The sequence below is a fragment of the Cynoglossus semilaevis genome, chromosome 1 (assembly GCF_000523025.1).
Source record: "Cynoglossus semilaevis isolate Cse_v1.0 chromosome 1, Cse_v1.0, whole genome shotgun sequence".
In the NCBI taxonomy this organism is placed as follows: domain Eukaryota; kingdom Metazoa; phylum Chordata; class Actinopteri; order Pleuronectiformes; family Cynoglossidae; genus Cynoglossus; species Cynoglossus semilaevis.
In genome coordinates, this window is record NC_024307.1 from 10,779,875 (window position 1) to 10,797,028 (window position 17,154).

The 17,154-nt window shown below is 41.1% G+C and overlaps 1 protein-coding gene across 1 annotated transcript in view; it reads right to left on the minus strand.

Annotated features, from left to right (window-relative positions):
• Positions 1-17,154, minus strand: part of tnika (TRAF2 and NCK interacting kinase a) — a 75,531-nt gene that overhangs the window by 5,425 nt on the left and 52,952 nt on the right. The window contains 13 exon segments of the mRNA XM_017034099.2: positions 305-448; positions 594-764; positions 862-964; positions 2,099-2,251; positions 2,378-2,483; positions 2,612-2,718; positions 3,631-3,699; positions 6,170-6,267; positions 6,963-7,078; positions 8,077-8,183; positions 9,453-9,719; positions 10,991-11,155; positions 15,959-16,168. Of these exon segments, the coding sequence (XP_016889588.1) occupies positions 305-448; positions 594-764; positions 862-964; positions 2,099-2,251; positions 2,378-2,483; positions 2,612-2,718; positions 3,631-3,699; positions 6,170-6,267; positions 6,963-7,078; positions 8,077-8,183; positions 9,453-9,719; positions 10,991-11,155; positions 15,959-16,168 (1,816 nt within the window).

The window sequence follows — 17,154 nt, forward strand, 5'->3', positions numbered from 1 at the left end:
ACTGCAGCCAGGGGCCAACCCATGCTGCAAGAGAGAAACGGACTGCAGTTTTTGTTGCGTTTCGTGTGCGTTTCACCAGTTTGTACCGCGGAGTTGAACAATTCCTCAAAAGCGGAAGTGATGTGATCCGTTTTCTGGTTTGGCATACAGCCTATTTCTTTCTTTCACAATTCCCCTGCAGTACTTCTGCTGACCCATAGGGGTCTACAGTCGCCCCAGATGAGGCCTGCAGCTTCAGTGGGTTCAACTCTATTGTTCAACATCTGCTGACGTAGTTTCGGTTGGTTAGCAGCATAAAACCCACCAGATATGGTGACTAAGACGTTGAGCCCCTCCAGCACGTCCATCTGCAGGAAGCGCCTCCTGGTGATGAGGTTGTAAACTTTTCCTTGTCCACTTCGGTCGAGCAACATCAGTCCGTTCTCCGTCCCTACCAACAGATTCACACCTGAACACACAATCACGTGCACACACACACACACACACAGGGGTCAGAGGAAACAAGCAGCACAACCAAAACTGACGAGGGTTAGCAGTTAGCAGTTAGCAGTTAGCAGTTAGCAGTTAGCTGAGGAAAGTCGCCCGCCTCTCACCCCAGAGTGCAGCACACAGGATCTCAGAGTTGAAGCGTTTCTTGTATTTGCGGATCTCGGGCGTGTCGCTGTGGGGTCTGATGTTGGTGGGGTTGACGTTGACCACGGAGATCTTTCTGGCCTCGTTGAGTCGCGCCTGCTCCTGTCTCAGCAGCTCATTGGCAAAGTTGGCTAAAGCGTCGCAACAGAAGGAGAAAAATATTCAAGGTTTAACTTCACATTAAAGCAACGTTAGAAGAAGCTGGCTGCAGAAGCAGGTTCTTCCTACCTGCTGCTGAGATCTCACCGTCATCGTCTTCTCCTGGAGACGTTTGGTAAACACGTGGATCAACAAATGGGGTGAAGGAGGCTTTGGAGCCGCCCAGTCCAAACTGTACACAAAGCACACACAAAAAAACCTGATTAACTGAAACAATAAACCTAATTAACTGAAACAATAATAAAGCGGACTAAGCTGCCGCACACATGTATATATTTCTAAATTTATTTTTATGTATTTCTCATTTGAAATCAGAGTTATGTAGTTAAACCTCTGATTTCTAGTCAAATGACTACTGTCATCAAATTCACATTAAAACTGACTAAAATCTTCCTTGGAATTTTTATTATTAAAATAATCACGTTTAATTTTCATGTAATTCAGTTGGTTAAATATCACCTGATTAACTGAAACAATAAACCTAATTAACTGAAACAATAATAAAGCGGACTAAGCTGCCGCACACATGTATATATTTCTAAATTTATTTTTATGTATTTCTCATTTGAAATCAGAGTTATGTAGTTAAGCATAAACCTCTGATTTCTAGTCAAATGACTACTGTCATCAAATTCACATTAAAACTGACTAAAATCTTCCTTGGAATTTTTATTATTAAAATAATCACGTTTAATTTTCATGTAATTCAGTTGGTTAAATATCAGTTCACTTTATTGTACATTTTAACCCACACACACACACACACACACATTAAAGATCAAAATTGAAAGTTAAAAAAAACTTGGGGACCTACAATACACATCTTCTGAGACACATATGGGTTGTGACCCATTGTTTGGAAATCACTGTGCAGTAAAATCATGTTGAAAACAGCGTGGAAAATATATTCAGTAGGTATACAAGAAGTACTACAGACTATAGTACAGCAGTACTACAGTACAGAGGAGGGATTTTTTTCAGAGACTTATCTTAACATTTGTCACAATTGTATGCTAGGAGCTTTATTATATTTGTATGTACTTTTTTTAGCCATTTTAGCTCTTATTCTTTGACTAAGGTTTATCTATTTTTGACATTTTCTAGCTAATTTTGTTTTACAGTCAAAGCACAGAAGAGCGTTGATGTCAGGAGTCCTCACTACTTTGTGTTATTGCAGCAGAAATCCGTCTAAAAACTATCTCCATGTCCTGGCTTTTCAGTCTCAACCCAAAGAAAAAACTTTGATAAAATGTGTGTGGATCTCCTCTCTCTGTGTGTGTGTGTGTGTGTGCACACGCACGCTGACCTCTGGCATGTCGCCCAGTTCCTGCAGGGCTGTGGTGGGCGTGGCCGAGGGTGAGTTGCTCTGCTGCACCAGGTCGGGGAGGTTTCCGTGATGACTGTGATTCCCAAAGCCGTTACTCTCGGTGTGAGCTCCTCCTCTCCTCCTCTCCTCCGCCTGTGGGAGCAGTAACAGATTGGGGGAAAGGAGATTCTGTATGGGTTTGTGAGAGTATTGAGGAGAGGATAAAAATAAAAGATACAACATTGGAGACACAGGAGGAGTTCAGTGTGTACTCATTACCTCTCTCATTACCAGAGTGCTGTCCTTGGAGCTATTACTGTACGCCTCTCCAAGGGAGCCCTCAGTCAGGCCGCCGTACGACTCACTGCTGCTCTGAACTGCAGGCCTGCAACACACACACACACACACACACACACACACAAACCCAAGACGTTAACAAAGCAATTTGTCTCAAGAAGACACTGACAGGAACCGAAGAAAAAAAAAGAATTAAACAAACAGAGACAAACTTACATGATGCGAGGGATGTCACTGACAGCCACTGTCCCATCATGCCCTACTGTCTCCCCGTCGTCATCGCTGCTCTCTGACTCCTCACTGGAAGACGAGTAGTCTGTCACCTTTATCACGAGAGAGGAAGATTTTTCAACCATTCATAATCTTCGAGGAAAAACAACACATTTGATTGGTCGATGTGATTTACTCTAAAGAGACAAGAACATATTCAATATTTGATATTAATACTGTATTATCATTCATAAAAAATAAAAAACTAATGTTACTGCATTTGTGTGACTGTACCGCCCCCTTCTGTCTCCCACAATTCTCCTTTCTGCCTTTGCAGAGACAGACTGTTACATGGAGCCAGGATCTGGTACAGATGTTTTCCTACTTAATTAGTTAATTTGGTTGGCTGAATACATTTGAGACAAATGCATTTTGGGGTTGGGGCTATATAAATAAAAATAGGTTAAAAGTTCATTTTTGCCAGCAGCGAGAAGGAGCGGGTGAAAAAAAAGTGTTATATCACATATTAACACGAGATGGCAGTAATGTACTGGGAAAATAGTTTTCTACAACTATGGTGTTTGTCCAGAGATGTTGAATAATAAACCACTTTTTTTCAGGACATCGCCGTGAAAATATCGATACCCACAGGTCAAGTTCTTTTACCGCCTTTAGTGGCGGCTAATTTAGACTGGTTCCTGTTTGTCAAGTCTCTGTCCAGTTAGCAAAAATCCCTAATATTTCCTGTTACAATTTCAATCCACAACACCAAAAAAGGCCACCGCTCTACATGACACGCCCTCTTCGCCTCTCATTGGTCGGGACCTGGTTAAACTGGTTACATATATAACACTGTAGAACACCGACCGGAAGAGCCACACTGTGTTAGAGTGGTTTGTGCTCTTGTCCAACGACACGACAATGACGAGGGGGTGGAGGAGGAGAAATTAAAAGTTGTGTTGCTACTTCAGGCTTGTGTTTGTAAACCTAGTTGCTTGTTACAGTATGTAATGTCACCAGATCACCTTGACAGGAGGTCTGCTGCCTTCCTCCACCCTCAGCTCCCTCAGCTCCTTTGCCAAAGCACTCAGGTCCTGGAGAGGAGAAGAGGGGGAAAAAAACGCCTGTCAATCAGAGGAGCACAGAAGATCAGCTGGTACCAGCAACATAAACTGATTTGTCGTCTCCACAAAACAACAAAGTGCTGATCTGAAAGAAGATTTTTTTTTTCTGTAAAAAAAGTGAAAGATGAAGAGCCGCAGCAGAGAGGAACTGGTTTTCACCAAACAAATGTGAAAATAAACGCAGTCATAGTGGAAAAGAGTTCAAACACACACCATGTTTTTTTAAGTAAAAATAAAAAGCCAAAACTACTCTGTGTCTTATTTGTCAGAACTTTTTGTGCCACCAAAATAAAATAAAAAATTAGACAAATTGTTGTCTAATTTTTTGAATAAATTGGAAAACTTTCCTTTTTTGTCAGTTTTCAACATTGCGGTATGTGGCTGTGTTTTCAGAAAATACAACCTTGCATCAACCAGGTTGCCATATTTTCCTATTGATAATGTTAGTGTGTACCAGTGGTTCTGTAAGTATGGGGCGGGCCCTACTCTGGGGGACGCAGCATTCTTGAGAAATGTTTTTAGTGTAGCACAGTGGGACAATCCACTGATCAGTAAATTTCCTTTTTTTTTGTCCTTTCTGTTTTTAGAAAATACAGGCTTCTAAATAAAATTCAGCGGAGTTTTGAGGCAATAGCTGGGAATGTGTTGATGTTGTGCTACAACAGGGGGCGCTGTAGAAACCACAGGAAACCACTGGTGTAGTTTTTTTAACTCAAAAGTTTTGATAAACATAATAAAAATAATTAATTGTGAAAAAAAGAACAAAATGATCCAATCAGTCCATCAAAACAGACTTTTTTAAAAATCAAATATTTAACTTTTGAAAAAAGCAGCGACTCTTTTAGGACAGTGGGGGCGTGTGATTTCAGCAGCATGTTGTTCTGTCTTTATCGCCACTTCTTCAAAAAAGACAGAAATCAAACTTTCAAGGAGAAAATACTCTCAATATTCAGCCTTCGTTAACAATCATTCCATATAATCATGAGCCCCGGCCCCCCCCCCCCTCTTCCCCCCCCCCCCCCACCCTATTCACCCGAGCCAAGAGTCATCATGCAGACTGGGGGTTTGGGGGGGGCGGGGGGGGGCGTTACCAGCTCCTCTAGACCAAGGAAAACATAAGGAGAGATGAGGAGGCAGTTCAGAGGTAACACACTCACACACACACATATAAACACACACGCTGCATGCACACAGGTGTCGACGTACAATGGATATATAATGACAGTAGAACACCCTCCTCTGTCAAAGAGCAACAACGACAGCGAGACATTTATTTCAGAATTTCCAGGAATACACCGCTTGTGGCAAAAAGACACGCAGCATACCTACTGTGCCACCTAGTGGTGGCAGCAGCATTCTTTGGGGGCTTACGATTAAAAACCCTGGCATTAAAACAAAAGCTGTGTTAACTTTTGTATATCCACTGTACACCCTCTAAGCTGTGTGTGTTGTGTGTGGAAGCACACATGCATCGCCATCACCATCACCATCACCATCACCATCACCATCACCACCCTGTAGTCTCAGTTAAACGCCACCATGCCGGGGTAAGAAGAAAGGCTGTAGAAAAGCCAAAAATAAGAAGGAAAAACAAGGGTCAAATAAAAACAAGCAGCCGTATGGATGGTCACTGACCTCATCTATGGCTTTCTTATAGCTCTGATGGGTGACGGAAAGAGAGAGAGAGAGAGAGAGAGAGAGAGAGAGGGAGAGTGAAATGATATAGAAAATAGAATAAAGAAGAGATTTTAGAAGATACCCCGAAACAGTGAATTCCAAACCGCTGTACTGTGACTGACCAGGAGGTGTCCCATAGTCCCATTCACTTGACTGACCTGAAAACCGTTATTTATTTACTGCAGCTACTGTAATTTGTCTTCATCCATCAGTGCCACATGGAAAACTCTACCACTAGGTGGAAGCAGATGGCTATAAATAAACTAAAAGAGAGAGAGAGAGACTCTGTTGAAGAAGATCTTGGTGTCTTTCTTCAAATCCCTGTGAGTAAGTTAGCAATGTATTCAACTAAAAAGATTCACGCTGAGGAAGTAAAGTGGAACCAGAAGTTCATCACACGTACTTTTTATTTAGTGGTGCAAAACATGTGTCGTGTTTCAAAAAAGGTTGGACAACACTTCACCTAAAGACTGTGTAAAGTGTGTTTGTTCCTGGAATGGCTACTAGTGGGGACATTTTTAGTGTCCTTCAGAGTAAGAGTATTTCCCAGGCTCAAGATTGAGTTTAGAGTTAGGATTAGAATTATGATCAGATTAGACTCAGGGGAGCAAAAAGAGGGATTTATTTGTAACAGTTAAGATCAGGATAAGGAGCGAGGGAATGGGTTATGTCTGTGAACGGCTTACAAAACAAAGTGTGTGTGTGTGTGTGTGTGTGTGTGTGAGAGAGAGAGAGAGAGAGAGAGGACAAAAACAACACTCACAGCAGGTCTGCTGGGTCGGGCTGATTCACGGTCATCCTCCTGTTTGGACCTAGACTCCTGATTGGCTCCTGGTGGGGAATCTCCCAGCATGCTTTGACCTGCAGAAAAGAAAGTTCAATTCAACTCTTTCTGTGTTATATTAATTTTGTTGACATTTATGGCCATCGGTGTTTTCTGTCTCCACTGACATGAGTTTTTTGACTTCATTTTATTCAATTTTGTGTAAAAATCATTTCATGATCGGATGAAGTAAATTTTAGAAATTCATTAAATTTACACCAATAAGGGTTTTTAACAGATACAAGACGATCCCCTGGTGTAACCCTCGACATAGTAACTCAATTATTCTGTTTGGCCACAACATCACACCACCACACAAAAAAACCCCCCAGAATCCTACCAAACCCCGGCCTTGTCCCTCCGTCATGTTTCTGTCTGAGTGAGATCCGTGCACATCATGGAAGACGGATGTTTGGAACATCTGTCTAACCCTAAACCTCTGTCTATCTCCCTCTGCTACTCTCTGTCTTCGTGTCTCTGGAGGCTGATATCAAACAGGGCGAATCTGACATGTGGAACAGAGCAGAACTGAGACTGACAACATCCTGAACCACACTGGAGTCACACCGAGGTACGAAGAGGGTCGTGGGAAAAACAACCAAGGTTGGAACTGTCGGCTGTTTTCCCAGGATGGAAGAAAATGTCAACAGTTGACAACATTTCTGAAGAGTAAACCAGCTCCAGTGACCTTGTCTGTATTTAACAGAGTTATTTTCTCTTCAGAGATCTGTACCTCTCCTTTCTGATGATCCTCCCTGAGATGAAGGTGAGGAGGAAGAGGAGGAGTTGGAGGAGGTTCTTTGTAGCATGGCTTCCAGAGAAAGCTCCGAGCGCCTCAGGTCTGGATTACTGCAACAACAGCAGACGTGTGACAATCCTAATCTAACAGGAGGAATCCTGTTTCACATTAATTATAGAAATACATTCAAAACTGTTTACTTTCAAACTTTCAAACAGGTTGATTTTTAAAGCTTAAAATTCAAGTCTAACATCTGTAATTTACCAAACATTACAGATTTAATTTTTTTTTAGAAAATTAAATATTTAAGTGGCTTAAACCAAATTGGCCACTAATGTCATACGGCTGTAGAAAAAAAAATTTTTTAATTCGTATTAAGAGTGTTCCCTCTCTATATATCTGGCCCACAGTTGATATCCAGCATGAGGGTCACATCTCAACCGAATGTCAACTAAGACGCTGTTCTTCTGGGCCTACTTTAGGCCTGGCAAACTTTACTGGACTACATTCTGTTGCTCCTGAGCAGTCACTTGTAGAATATGTATTTCCAGAAAAAAAAAATTTAATTCATATTAAGAGTGTTCCCTCTCTATATATCGCGGTTCTCCTTTTGCTCTCTCAGTACATCGCAGATTTTCTTTAATCCAATCTGGCGTGAGTTTTGCTATATCACAGTATTTTAAGTTTTTTTTTTTTTACTGTGCATTACTGTGCATATAATTGTGTGATAAAGCGTAACGCAGTCTAGGGAGGGTTGATAACAGTGTGGGAGAGGTTTGTAAGGGGTTAATATATACATAAATAATGCAACTATGTCGCCTCTACTTTGCGGATTTTTCCTTTTCGCTGTGTGTGTCTTGGAACGCAACTACCTCAATAGGAGAGAGATCACTGTACTTCTAGAACTTTTAAAATACACCATGGTAACATGCATGCCGCGGGCTGCCGTTGCTGGCATGTCGCTCAAAGTTAAGGGGAGCATTTGGGTTTATGTGTCACGTTTTTTTTTTTTATGTTAGATCCTAAAATTTTGACCAATATCAGACTGAGTATCAGATGGAGCCATCGGTTAGGCTGGATAAGAATCATCCAATGTTCTGTTCTGTACCTGGCCCGTATGAGCTGAGAACCAGTGCGTGGACCCAGACCAACTCCTCCGTTGGGAGAATTCTTCCGCACTAGAGCTGGAGAAATGGATGTGGTCCTTTGTGGAATCTGAACCATGAACACATATAAAGAAAGAGGAGAAAATCACTACTGCTGCTTACATTTACTGTAGCAGTGAGAAGACGAAGCATCAATCAAAAAACGTTTTGTGTGCATGTCTCATTGCTTTAAACGCTCTGCTGTAAAATATGACCTAGCTTCAATAAAACATTAAACGTTAGGTAAAAAAAAAAGACTTAAGTGGAGCATTTGATATCCTGTTGTTTGATTTAGACAGTTTATCCTTTTTTGCTGTACATGCTGATTAAACCCTTGTAAGCTGATCCTCTGCTCTGTCATTTTTACCATCAGGGTGACTGGAGAGGAGACGTCTGCCCTGGAGTATGAGGAGCTGCTCACTCAGGAGGACTCTTTGACTTTTTAAAGTTACTTTAAAGAAAAAAATAAATTCTTACTGCCACTACTGCACAGAGCAGGGGTCTCAAACTGTTGGCCTGGGGGTCAATATTGATCCAAGAAACCTCCACATCTGGCCCATGACTACATGTCAATATTGATACAATTTTGCCCCCAAAGAAAATGTATTATTATAATTATTATTTTCGCAATTATTTAAACTCCTTTGGTCTTAGTCTCCACTCGTTTTGATTTTGAAGCCTTAAGAAAGGTTAAAAAATGCTAAAAAAAAAGTTAATGAATTAAAATGAACTACAATTAATCACAGGAAAACTAATCAAGATAAACTGTGAGAAATTTTAATTACTCGTGATTAAATATATTTAATGTACGCAGTTTTTCTTTTTAACTAATCCAAATGATAGAAATAACAATATGAATATTAAAAATCATATCTGTAAATATGTCTGTAAATAAATTCACATATATCATTAAAATGAATTGGACTATTACTATATTATCTACAAAACATATAAAGACCCGTAACTCCTTAAACACTAGACAGAAAGCTTTGAGGACACTGACTTTAAGGACTGCCTTTAACTCTGACTTCCTTGTCGTGAACTGGATTAAAAACTGAGTGACTTGAATTAGGTCATGATCTTGATTTTAACATGTCAATATGGAACTTGAACTTGGATCTAATTCTATCTCAATTTTAGTTGTTTATTTTTTTTAACTCTGTCACAAGAGAAGACTTTCCCATCCCCTAAAAGAATATTTTGATGAATAATTCTGACTAGGAATATAAACTCTGAATACCCAATTAATTTTTTTTCTCAAGACTCTCCTTGGACTTGGACTTTTTTATTTGATTTCCTTCTATTTTGCTGAATACAAATTGATATATGATCTTTTTACCTTCGGTGGAAATTCTTCTTCTCTCAACCACGCCGTCCTGTCTCGATCTCGGTCCCTGTCTCGATCGCGATCTCGTTCCTCTCTGCTGGTGACGCGCAGCTGTGGACCAGGGGTATCAGAAGTGGGGTCAGAGTTCTGCCGCGGCATATCTGGTCTTTGAGACACCATTCCAATCCCTTCACTGAGGACTGTGCCCGTTTGGTCCTGCAGGGACTGGGAACCGGACATGGAGCCAGAGTGGGTTTTCACTGGAACCAGGTGAGCCATCTATGAGGCACAGGGTTGGAGAGAAACAGTGAGTAAGGAAGGACTGTTGAAGGAGATGGACAACAGCAGGAGGACAGAGGACAATAAGGCAAGTGGAGATAAAAAAAACTTGAAAAGATGTCCAGTGGTTTTACGATTTTAGAAAGAAAAGTACATATTTAGTGAAGGAGAGACTGAAGGTCAAAGGTCACTGAGTACTGTTAGTGAGAAAAACACCTTCTTCATCTAGAGGTTAGCAAACAGACAATGACTTTTCATAAATCCTGTCTGACCCCTTTACCCAGTACTTCTCAAATAGTGGGGTGGGGCCCCCTGGGGGGCGGCGGGGGAGCAATAAAATATGGCACTGCTGTAATGGTTGAATCATAACAAGCCTCCAGTCACTAGGTGGCAGCAACTCATACAGTGGTTTGTACAGATATCAAATTTTCAATAGTATTTCAATTTGCGGGGGTGTGTGTCGGGGAGGATTGGGAGGGGCGTGTGGAAACATTTTGTGACAGAAAATACATGACAGAATCACTGCCTTTACCTCAGTCTCTTTGACTTTGACTACATAGGATTTTTATACTGTGTCATAGTTGACTTCAACACTCCTCCCTCTGTTTAGATGCCTTCCTTATTCACCCAAATGATCATTATCCAATGCAGCTGCTTGTTCCCAAAGTTGAGGAAGTGGCTGGACCTGGACATGTGCTGAGCTGGTGTCTCATTGGACAGCTTCATGTGGTAAAAACAACTTTTTTTTGTCCTCCCAGTTTTGACTGGGCAGCAGCTAGGACAGGCATGGATGATACTGAAATCAGTTGAACTGAACTGGGCTGAATGTGACTTCATATTGCATTAAATTTGCATTATTATTTTGAGCATGCCCACAAGCAAGTTTAACAACGTGTCTGTAAAAACCTGAAGGATGTGTGATGACGAAACAAATGTTATCGTATTTTTTATTTTCTTTTTTTCTGAACGAGCAGCACTCAGTGACCTTAAACCACAAGTTTCCTCAGTTTTGTGTTATAAACTGCCGGGCTGCTTCTTTAGATACCAAGAAGACGCATGGGAGGACAAGCAGGACTGTGGAATAACATTTCTGATAGAAAATCAACACAGGGAGCAAACAGACGGCATCCTAGACGGCAGGAGGAAAGACAACCTGCAGGAGTCTGAGTGAAAGGCACTTTAGGACGTCTGTTAATTAAGGCAAGAAGAGAAAGTGAGGATTATTTCTTTTCAGAATCCTAGTGCAAGCATACACACACAAACACACACACCTGTGGCTCAATGGAGCGGTGAATGGGTGGGGTTGGCGCAGGCTGCATGCCACCGCTGCTGAAGGACTCGGAGCGGGGAGGGAGGGAAGGGTCGGAGATGCGGTTGGACACTTTGTGCTGCAGTGCTGGGGAGCTCTGTCTGTTCAGCTTAGATCGCTCCTCCACCTGAGACACCACACATACCACCACTGTCACTCACAGCCCAACCCTGGACACAAACAATCATCGCACTTTGACCAGCAGAGGGTCTCGGCCCCACCCACCCCAGCAACCACACAATCCACCTTGGAGACTTAATATCGCTCAGTTTCTGTGGGAAAAGAAAGACTATGAGGTTCAATTTTAAAATGCGACCTGGCTGAGAATAAAATTTTTCCAAATGGGTCATCTTTACTCTTTTTATAGTCAGTGTCTGAAAATCCTGCCTGAGTTGGTGTTTTGAGAAACATCAGAGACGATAATGACAAGTTGATGAGGCCAGTGTTTGGATTTGGCTCTTCATCTGCCACCATCTGTCTTTAAAATCTTTTTGTTCCCCGAACCATCTGTTTTGGAAAAATGTGTGTGTGTGTGTGTGTCCCACATACAGCTGAGGAATTAGGACGTTGGCATTTTGTGTACAGACTAAATCTGATAGCTGTGAGCTAACATCCAACCCACACAGTAACACTGTGTCACTTCAGACTAAAGATCTGACTAATTGTTTGGCAACGACGTTTATCCTCAACTGAAGGAGAAATAGCTGAAAGTTAGAAAAATCGAGGCTCATTGTTAAATAATGCCTTTGTAACATTTTCAAATATTTAAAATGATTTTTTTAGAATAACAAAATACATAAAACACTTATCTAACAGAAAACAAATTTGGAAAAAAATACCGCAAACCTAGGCTAATCCCCATTACCTGAAAGTTAAATCAATTAAAAAACGTAATTTAAAAAGTTTAAATTTAATCAATTAAATAAAAAAACAACATTTAACCAAGAAAATTTAACTAAAAAAACGTGTTTGCCAATAGGGAAACTAAACTAAAAAAACGTGTTTGCCAATAGGGGGCAGCAAAACAGCAAAGTTCAGGGAGACAAAACAGACACAAAACTTTCAGGGATAGATTTTAAACAAATATGTAGCAAAAGAATGCTAACGTTAGCCAAACGGATGACAAAAGTTAACCTAGAACTAGCTAAATATTATCCAAATGATTGTGTCCTGTTTTTGGACACGCACTTTTATATCACAGGCTTTACATTTACAGTAGACACATCTTTGACCATCAATTAACTGAAATTTGGATAAATATTTTGACTAACTTTTAGAAGAGCTCCTTCCCTTTGTATTTATTCAGACACCACGTAGCCAGGGTAATCAGATTATAAGATTATCCGTTACGTGGTGAGAGAAAACTCCGAGGAATGCTCACAGTCACCCTTTCCTCTGTAAACAATCCTCTCAATGGCCTGTAGGGGGATGAACTGCAGCTCAGCAAGGCACAGTATCAGTCTCCAGCCAAGTAAACATGCTTGAGAAATGGGAAATATCCCCGTGTGAGCTTTCTCTGATCCCACACGAGCTCATAATCCTGTCGGATTATTTTTGATGGTGACATAGTTGACTGTGGCATTCCTCAAAGTTGTTGTTGGTCAACAAAAAGGAGGCAACACTGTGTTCTAGAGCAGATGAAAAGATTTGTTTGCACTTCACACTAAGGAAGTTTTTCTAGAAGGCGTTTGATCTGCGAATGGACAAAACTAGGGTTAGCATCGTCACGAGCTGACCTACAGGAGATGGACAGATTATAGTTAGAAGAAAACACAAGAGAGTAGTACTGCTCTTATTCTGTACTGTGATCACCCTACTGCATGTACTGTATGCATGGCATGTGTTGTCAATTTTTTGTATGTTACCTGTTTGTTTGGGGGACCACCCAAAGGCTATTTCTGTAATGAAAATGTTGTTTCACCAAACCTGCTGCTGATACAGTTGTTCTTATTGCTGGTGCTTTCTGGTGACGGCAGCAGACACCAGTCAAATGCCACAAACAGGTTTAGCCTGGTGCGTTGTGGGTACACAGTAGTTAGCATGTGCGCTATCGCTGAGACTCGTGTTAATAGGTTGAGAAAAATAAGATGAATCCTTCTGTACGTTCGTGACTCTCTTTGACTCGTGTTAATAGGTTGAGAAAATCCTTCTGTACGTTCGTGACTCTCTTTCAGATTCCAGTTCAACCAATAAACCCTTCATAGAGATTATTTTTATTCACTATTTTTTATCTCTTGGTACTGGGTAAACAGGATGCCACAATGAGGTTCAAAATTGTTAGTCATTTTTGACCAAACACAAAAGACTTTTCTCTTTTTATATGTTATAAGAACTCACATTCGTAAAAATATGCTAATTAATTTAGCAGTTGAAAGATCCTTGGATACCTGCAATCTTATAATCTGTACTGCTCTCTGCTGCAGTTAACGCTGAGAATGTTCCCACTGTGAGACAAACAAAGGTGTTCTTATCTTATCTTATCTTATAGCTTTCAATTTGATACAAAACAAAAGTGGATTGTGAGTAAAGTCACCGAGGTCTCCAGTTTGAGTATTAGCCATTAGCACTAGCAACCAAGAGAAAATACTCTTTTAAAGTCAAGTACTAAAGCAAGGAAGGCCTATTATCGAAACACTGTCTCCTAACACGTCTACAAAATGCCGTTATTATGAAGGTAGAAGAAGAAAAACAAAGATTGAAACTTGTGGCTAACAGGATTGTTGCAAGTCTACTTTCAACTCAGCAGATTCCACATCCAACTCATGCAACGCAACAATCCCATCTCTTGGCTGTTGGAAACTTACTGAAGGGTGGAAACAACCTCCATCTTAAGAAAGAGAATCATGCTCAGGGAATATAATAATTTTAAATTCAGATATAGCCAGATATATTTAGTCTTGGTGGTCTGTAATCCAAAAGGGAGGGTTCTACAGGAGAGGACAAAAGTTTGTTAGACACACAGCAGGGACATCATGTGTTCAGTGAGGCAATGACTCGTTAGTTATCTCTCAGCCAGGTCGTGTGTGAGCATGTTTGCAGAGTCCGACTCAGGAAGGTCACACGAAGAAAAAATAAGCTCTAATAGAATCAGAGTTGCACAAACACACCTGAGAGTGCTCTCAGGAAAGGACACAGAGAAGGAGAGAAAAAAGGAAACCTCCGATTCATGGCTCACTGAAAGGCTGCTGTGGCTGAGAGAAGACGCTAACATCTACTTTAGTTTGGGTTAGAGAGTTCTAACTAAGTTCATCTAGTCTATGGATTAAGATCTACTATCAACGATGGTTGTCACTAACCATTTTAACAGCAGGGTTTAGAAGGTTGTTTGATCCAGACTGGGATTTCTGTATATTTCCTTGAGGTTGAAGAGACTTAAGCTGTAGATCTGGAGACTTTGGTCCCAGAACAGCGCCTTCTACAGGTGCAGAAAGAGGCCTGTCTCCACTCTTATCTCTCTGGTTATTGGCCCTCAGAGGATTAGGGTTGGGTGCTGGACTGGAAGGGTTCTGACTAGGGCCTTTCTTAGGGACCTGACCAGCAGACCGGCTCTGTTTCGTGGATGGTCCAGGACTGCAGCCCCTCTGGCTCAGTTTCTGGGCCCTGAACTCTCTGACCTGCTGACTTATCTCCTGTTTCCAGCCTGGATCTAAGGATTCTGGGATATATGGGAGATGGTTCGGGGGAATCTTTGGGGCGTGGGGCTGGATTTGGGATTGGGTTCGTCTGGGAGGTTGGTGTCTGGGTTGGCCTTGGCAGCAAGAGGATGACGATGATTGGTTGAATGACTGGTGATGTCGTAGTTGGGGGTGGGGCAGGTTACTAGGAGCATGCTGCTGATGCTGCTGCTGCTGCTGCTTAGGGACCTGGGTGTCAGATTCAGAGGAAGGTGAGCAACAGAACATTGGACAAGACAAAGCAGACAATAAACTCTGAATGAACTCCTAGACCTGTGCAAATAGACTTTTCCCTGCAGTGACTGTGCGTCTCATATTTCCTACTGAAAAGAATATTTACAAAACAACAAACATGAAATGTATAGTGCTTTTGTTTTTTTGTTAGTCACCTGTTACCTCAACTGTGTCTGGAGTTTCTGTTACACCTTTAGGTTTTATCCTGAGTCTAAACTAACAACAATGGCTTTAATAATAAACCCTATGTAGTTCTAAAACAGGCGTGGGCAAACTTTATGACTCTTTGGAGCATTCGTGTGATATAACATAAATGACATGTAAAAGTCATGCATAAAGGCTAAGGTGCCAAAATGCTTTTATCATTTTCTACACCATCTATTGGGGTAACATGGGTATTGCAGGGAAAAGGCAGAAGTACAATGATAATATAAATAAATAATACAATTTGGAAAAGTTTGGCGGGCCAGATTAAAAGCAGCTCCCGTGCCTGTTCTAAAACCTGGCTGCTTCATTAAAGCTGAAACAGTGCAGCTGGTTGATCAACCTAAAAATAGAGATGTCAATCATTTTATATTGGTCTCTTTGAGGCGGGTCGTCACAGCAGTGTTGTACCAGTTAATGTAGTTTTACACCAGATGACGACGATGCAGAATTATATGCAATGGCCAGTGACCAGACTACATGTGAACATTTGGGTTTGGCTGTCATCGCTTTATGTCAGTGTAAGATCAATGAAAAATAAGGAGAGAACTTTTGGAAAACTTGTGGGGTATGCTCTGTTAAGGATCAGAGCTGCATTTCAGCAAGTGGCGTTGGACACGTGGTTTGGAAAACTATGAGGAATATCATTACGTTTCGAGTCCCTAGGATATAACACAGAGTCTACATCAGTTTAAAGTAGTAGTGCTAGTAGTAGTACTAGTAGTAGTAGTCACTTTGTGTGGGTAAAACGTTGCACTGTAAATGTAGAGAGGAGTCCACAGTAATCACGTTTTCAAATGAAGCATGACAGTACTCGCCTCTTTAGCCCAGGCAGGCTTGTCATTGGGATTGATGACATCTTTGTAGTGATAGAGCTGCTTCTTCTCTGCTTGTCTTCCCTCCTGCTGCTGCTGTTGCTGTTGCTGCTGCTGCTGCTGCAGAGACACCAGTTAGGCTCTCTCCTGCTGGAGTTGCCTCTGAAGCCGCTCCGCCTGCCGCTGCTCCTCTATCTGCTTTCGTTTGTACTCCTGAAGGTGCAGACGGTGACGCAGGGCAGAGAGGACAAGAGAGATAAGAGAGTGTGAAGGAAAACCGAACAGATTAAGAAACAAACACACACACAGTCACTGATCACTTTGTTCTAGTTCAGCTCATTAATGAACAGCAGGGAGTTGCAAATACTTTCTGAATTAATTACCTCATCTATATTTACCCAAACAGTTTGCTGTCTTGTGCACTAAATAAACGTATCACCAAATATCCATAAAATATCCCCATAAAACCTTTTTAAACAGTTTAGTGTTTAGGTTTGGCAGTATTTGCAAACTCTGAATCTTCCTTTTACAGATCATGCAAAACAGACACTGGTGATTCTTCAGTCAAAGGAAATGTCATGTCAAACGGCCAGTTTGACTACAGAACATGTTTCCATTCCATTTATGATAATCTGATGTGAGGTCAGGGCCGGGGTTTGTCTTCATTTTTGTCTGACGCAGCTGTAGACAGCTTTGTTAATCCACAATGGTTTCCTGAGTCTTGGGAGCACTCTAGAATTAAATAGTGAAAATCATCATTACCCCCATGTTCTTATTACCGTCACATGCCAGTGACAGTGAATGATGATAATGGAGAAAGTGCTAGAAGGTCCTTCTTTTTTTCTTTTCTTTTCTTTTTTTTTTTTAGAAAAGGCCTATTATTAATCATAAAATATTAATAATCTCATCATCCAAAAATACAGCTTCATTTTAAATGAGGAATTCCAGCCGATTTAGAGCCAAATTTAATACTTGGTGCTGAACACATTTTGGTTTTATTTTTCTGCAACATTGTAGACCACAAAATGATTTTTATTGTCTACTGTAGCATTTAAGACCTTTTATTTTTTTGTGTGTGTTTTTGTTTTCCGTAACTGAAGAATCACATGTAACCAGGCCTGGGATGATAATCAATAAATCAATTAATCGCACTATATTTAAACATTTTGCTGGCATGGATGTATTGCATGCACGAGCCA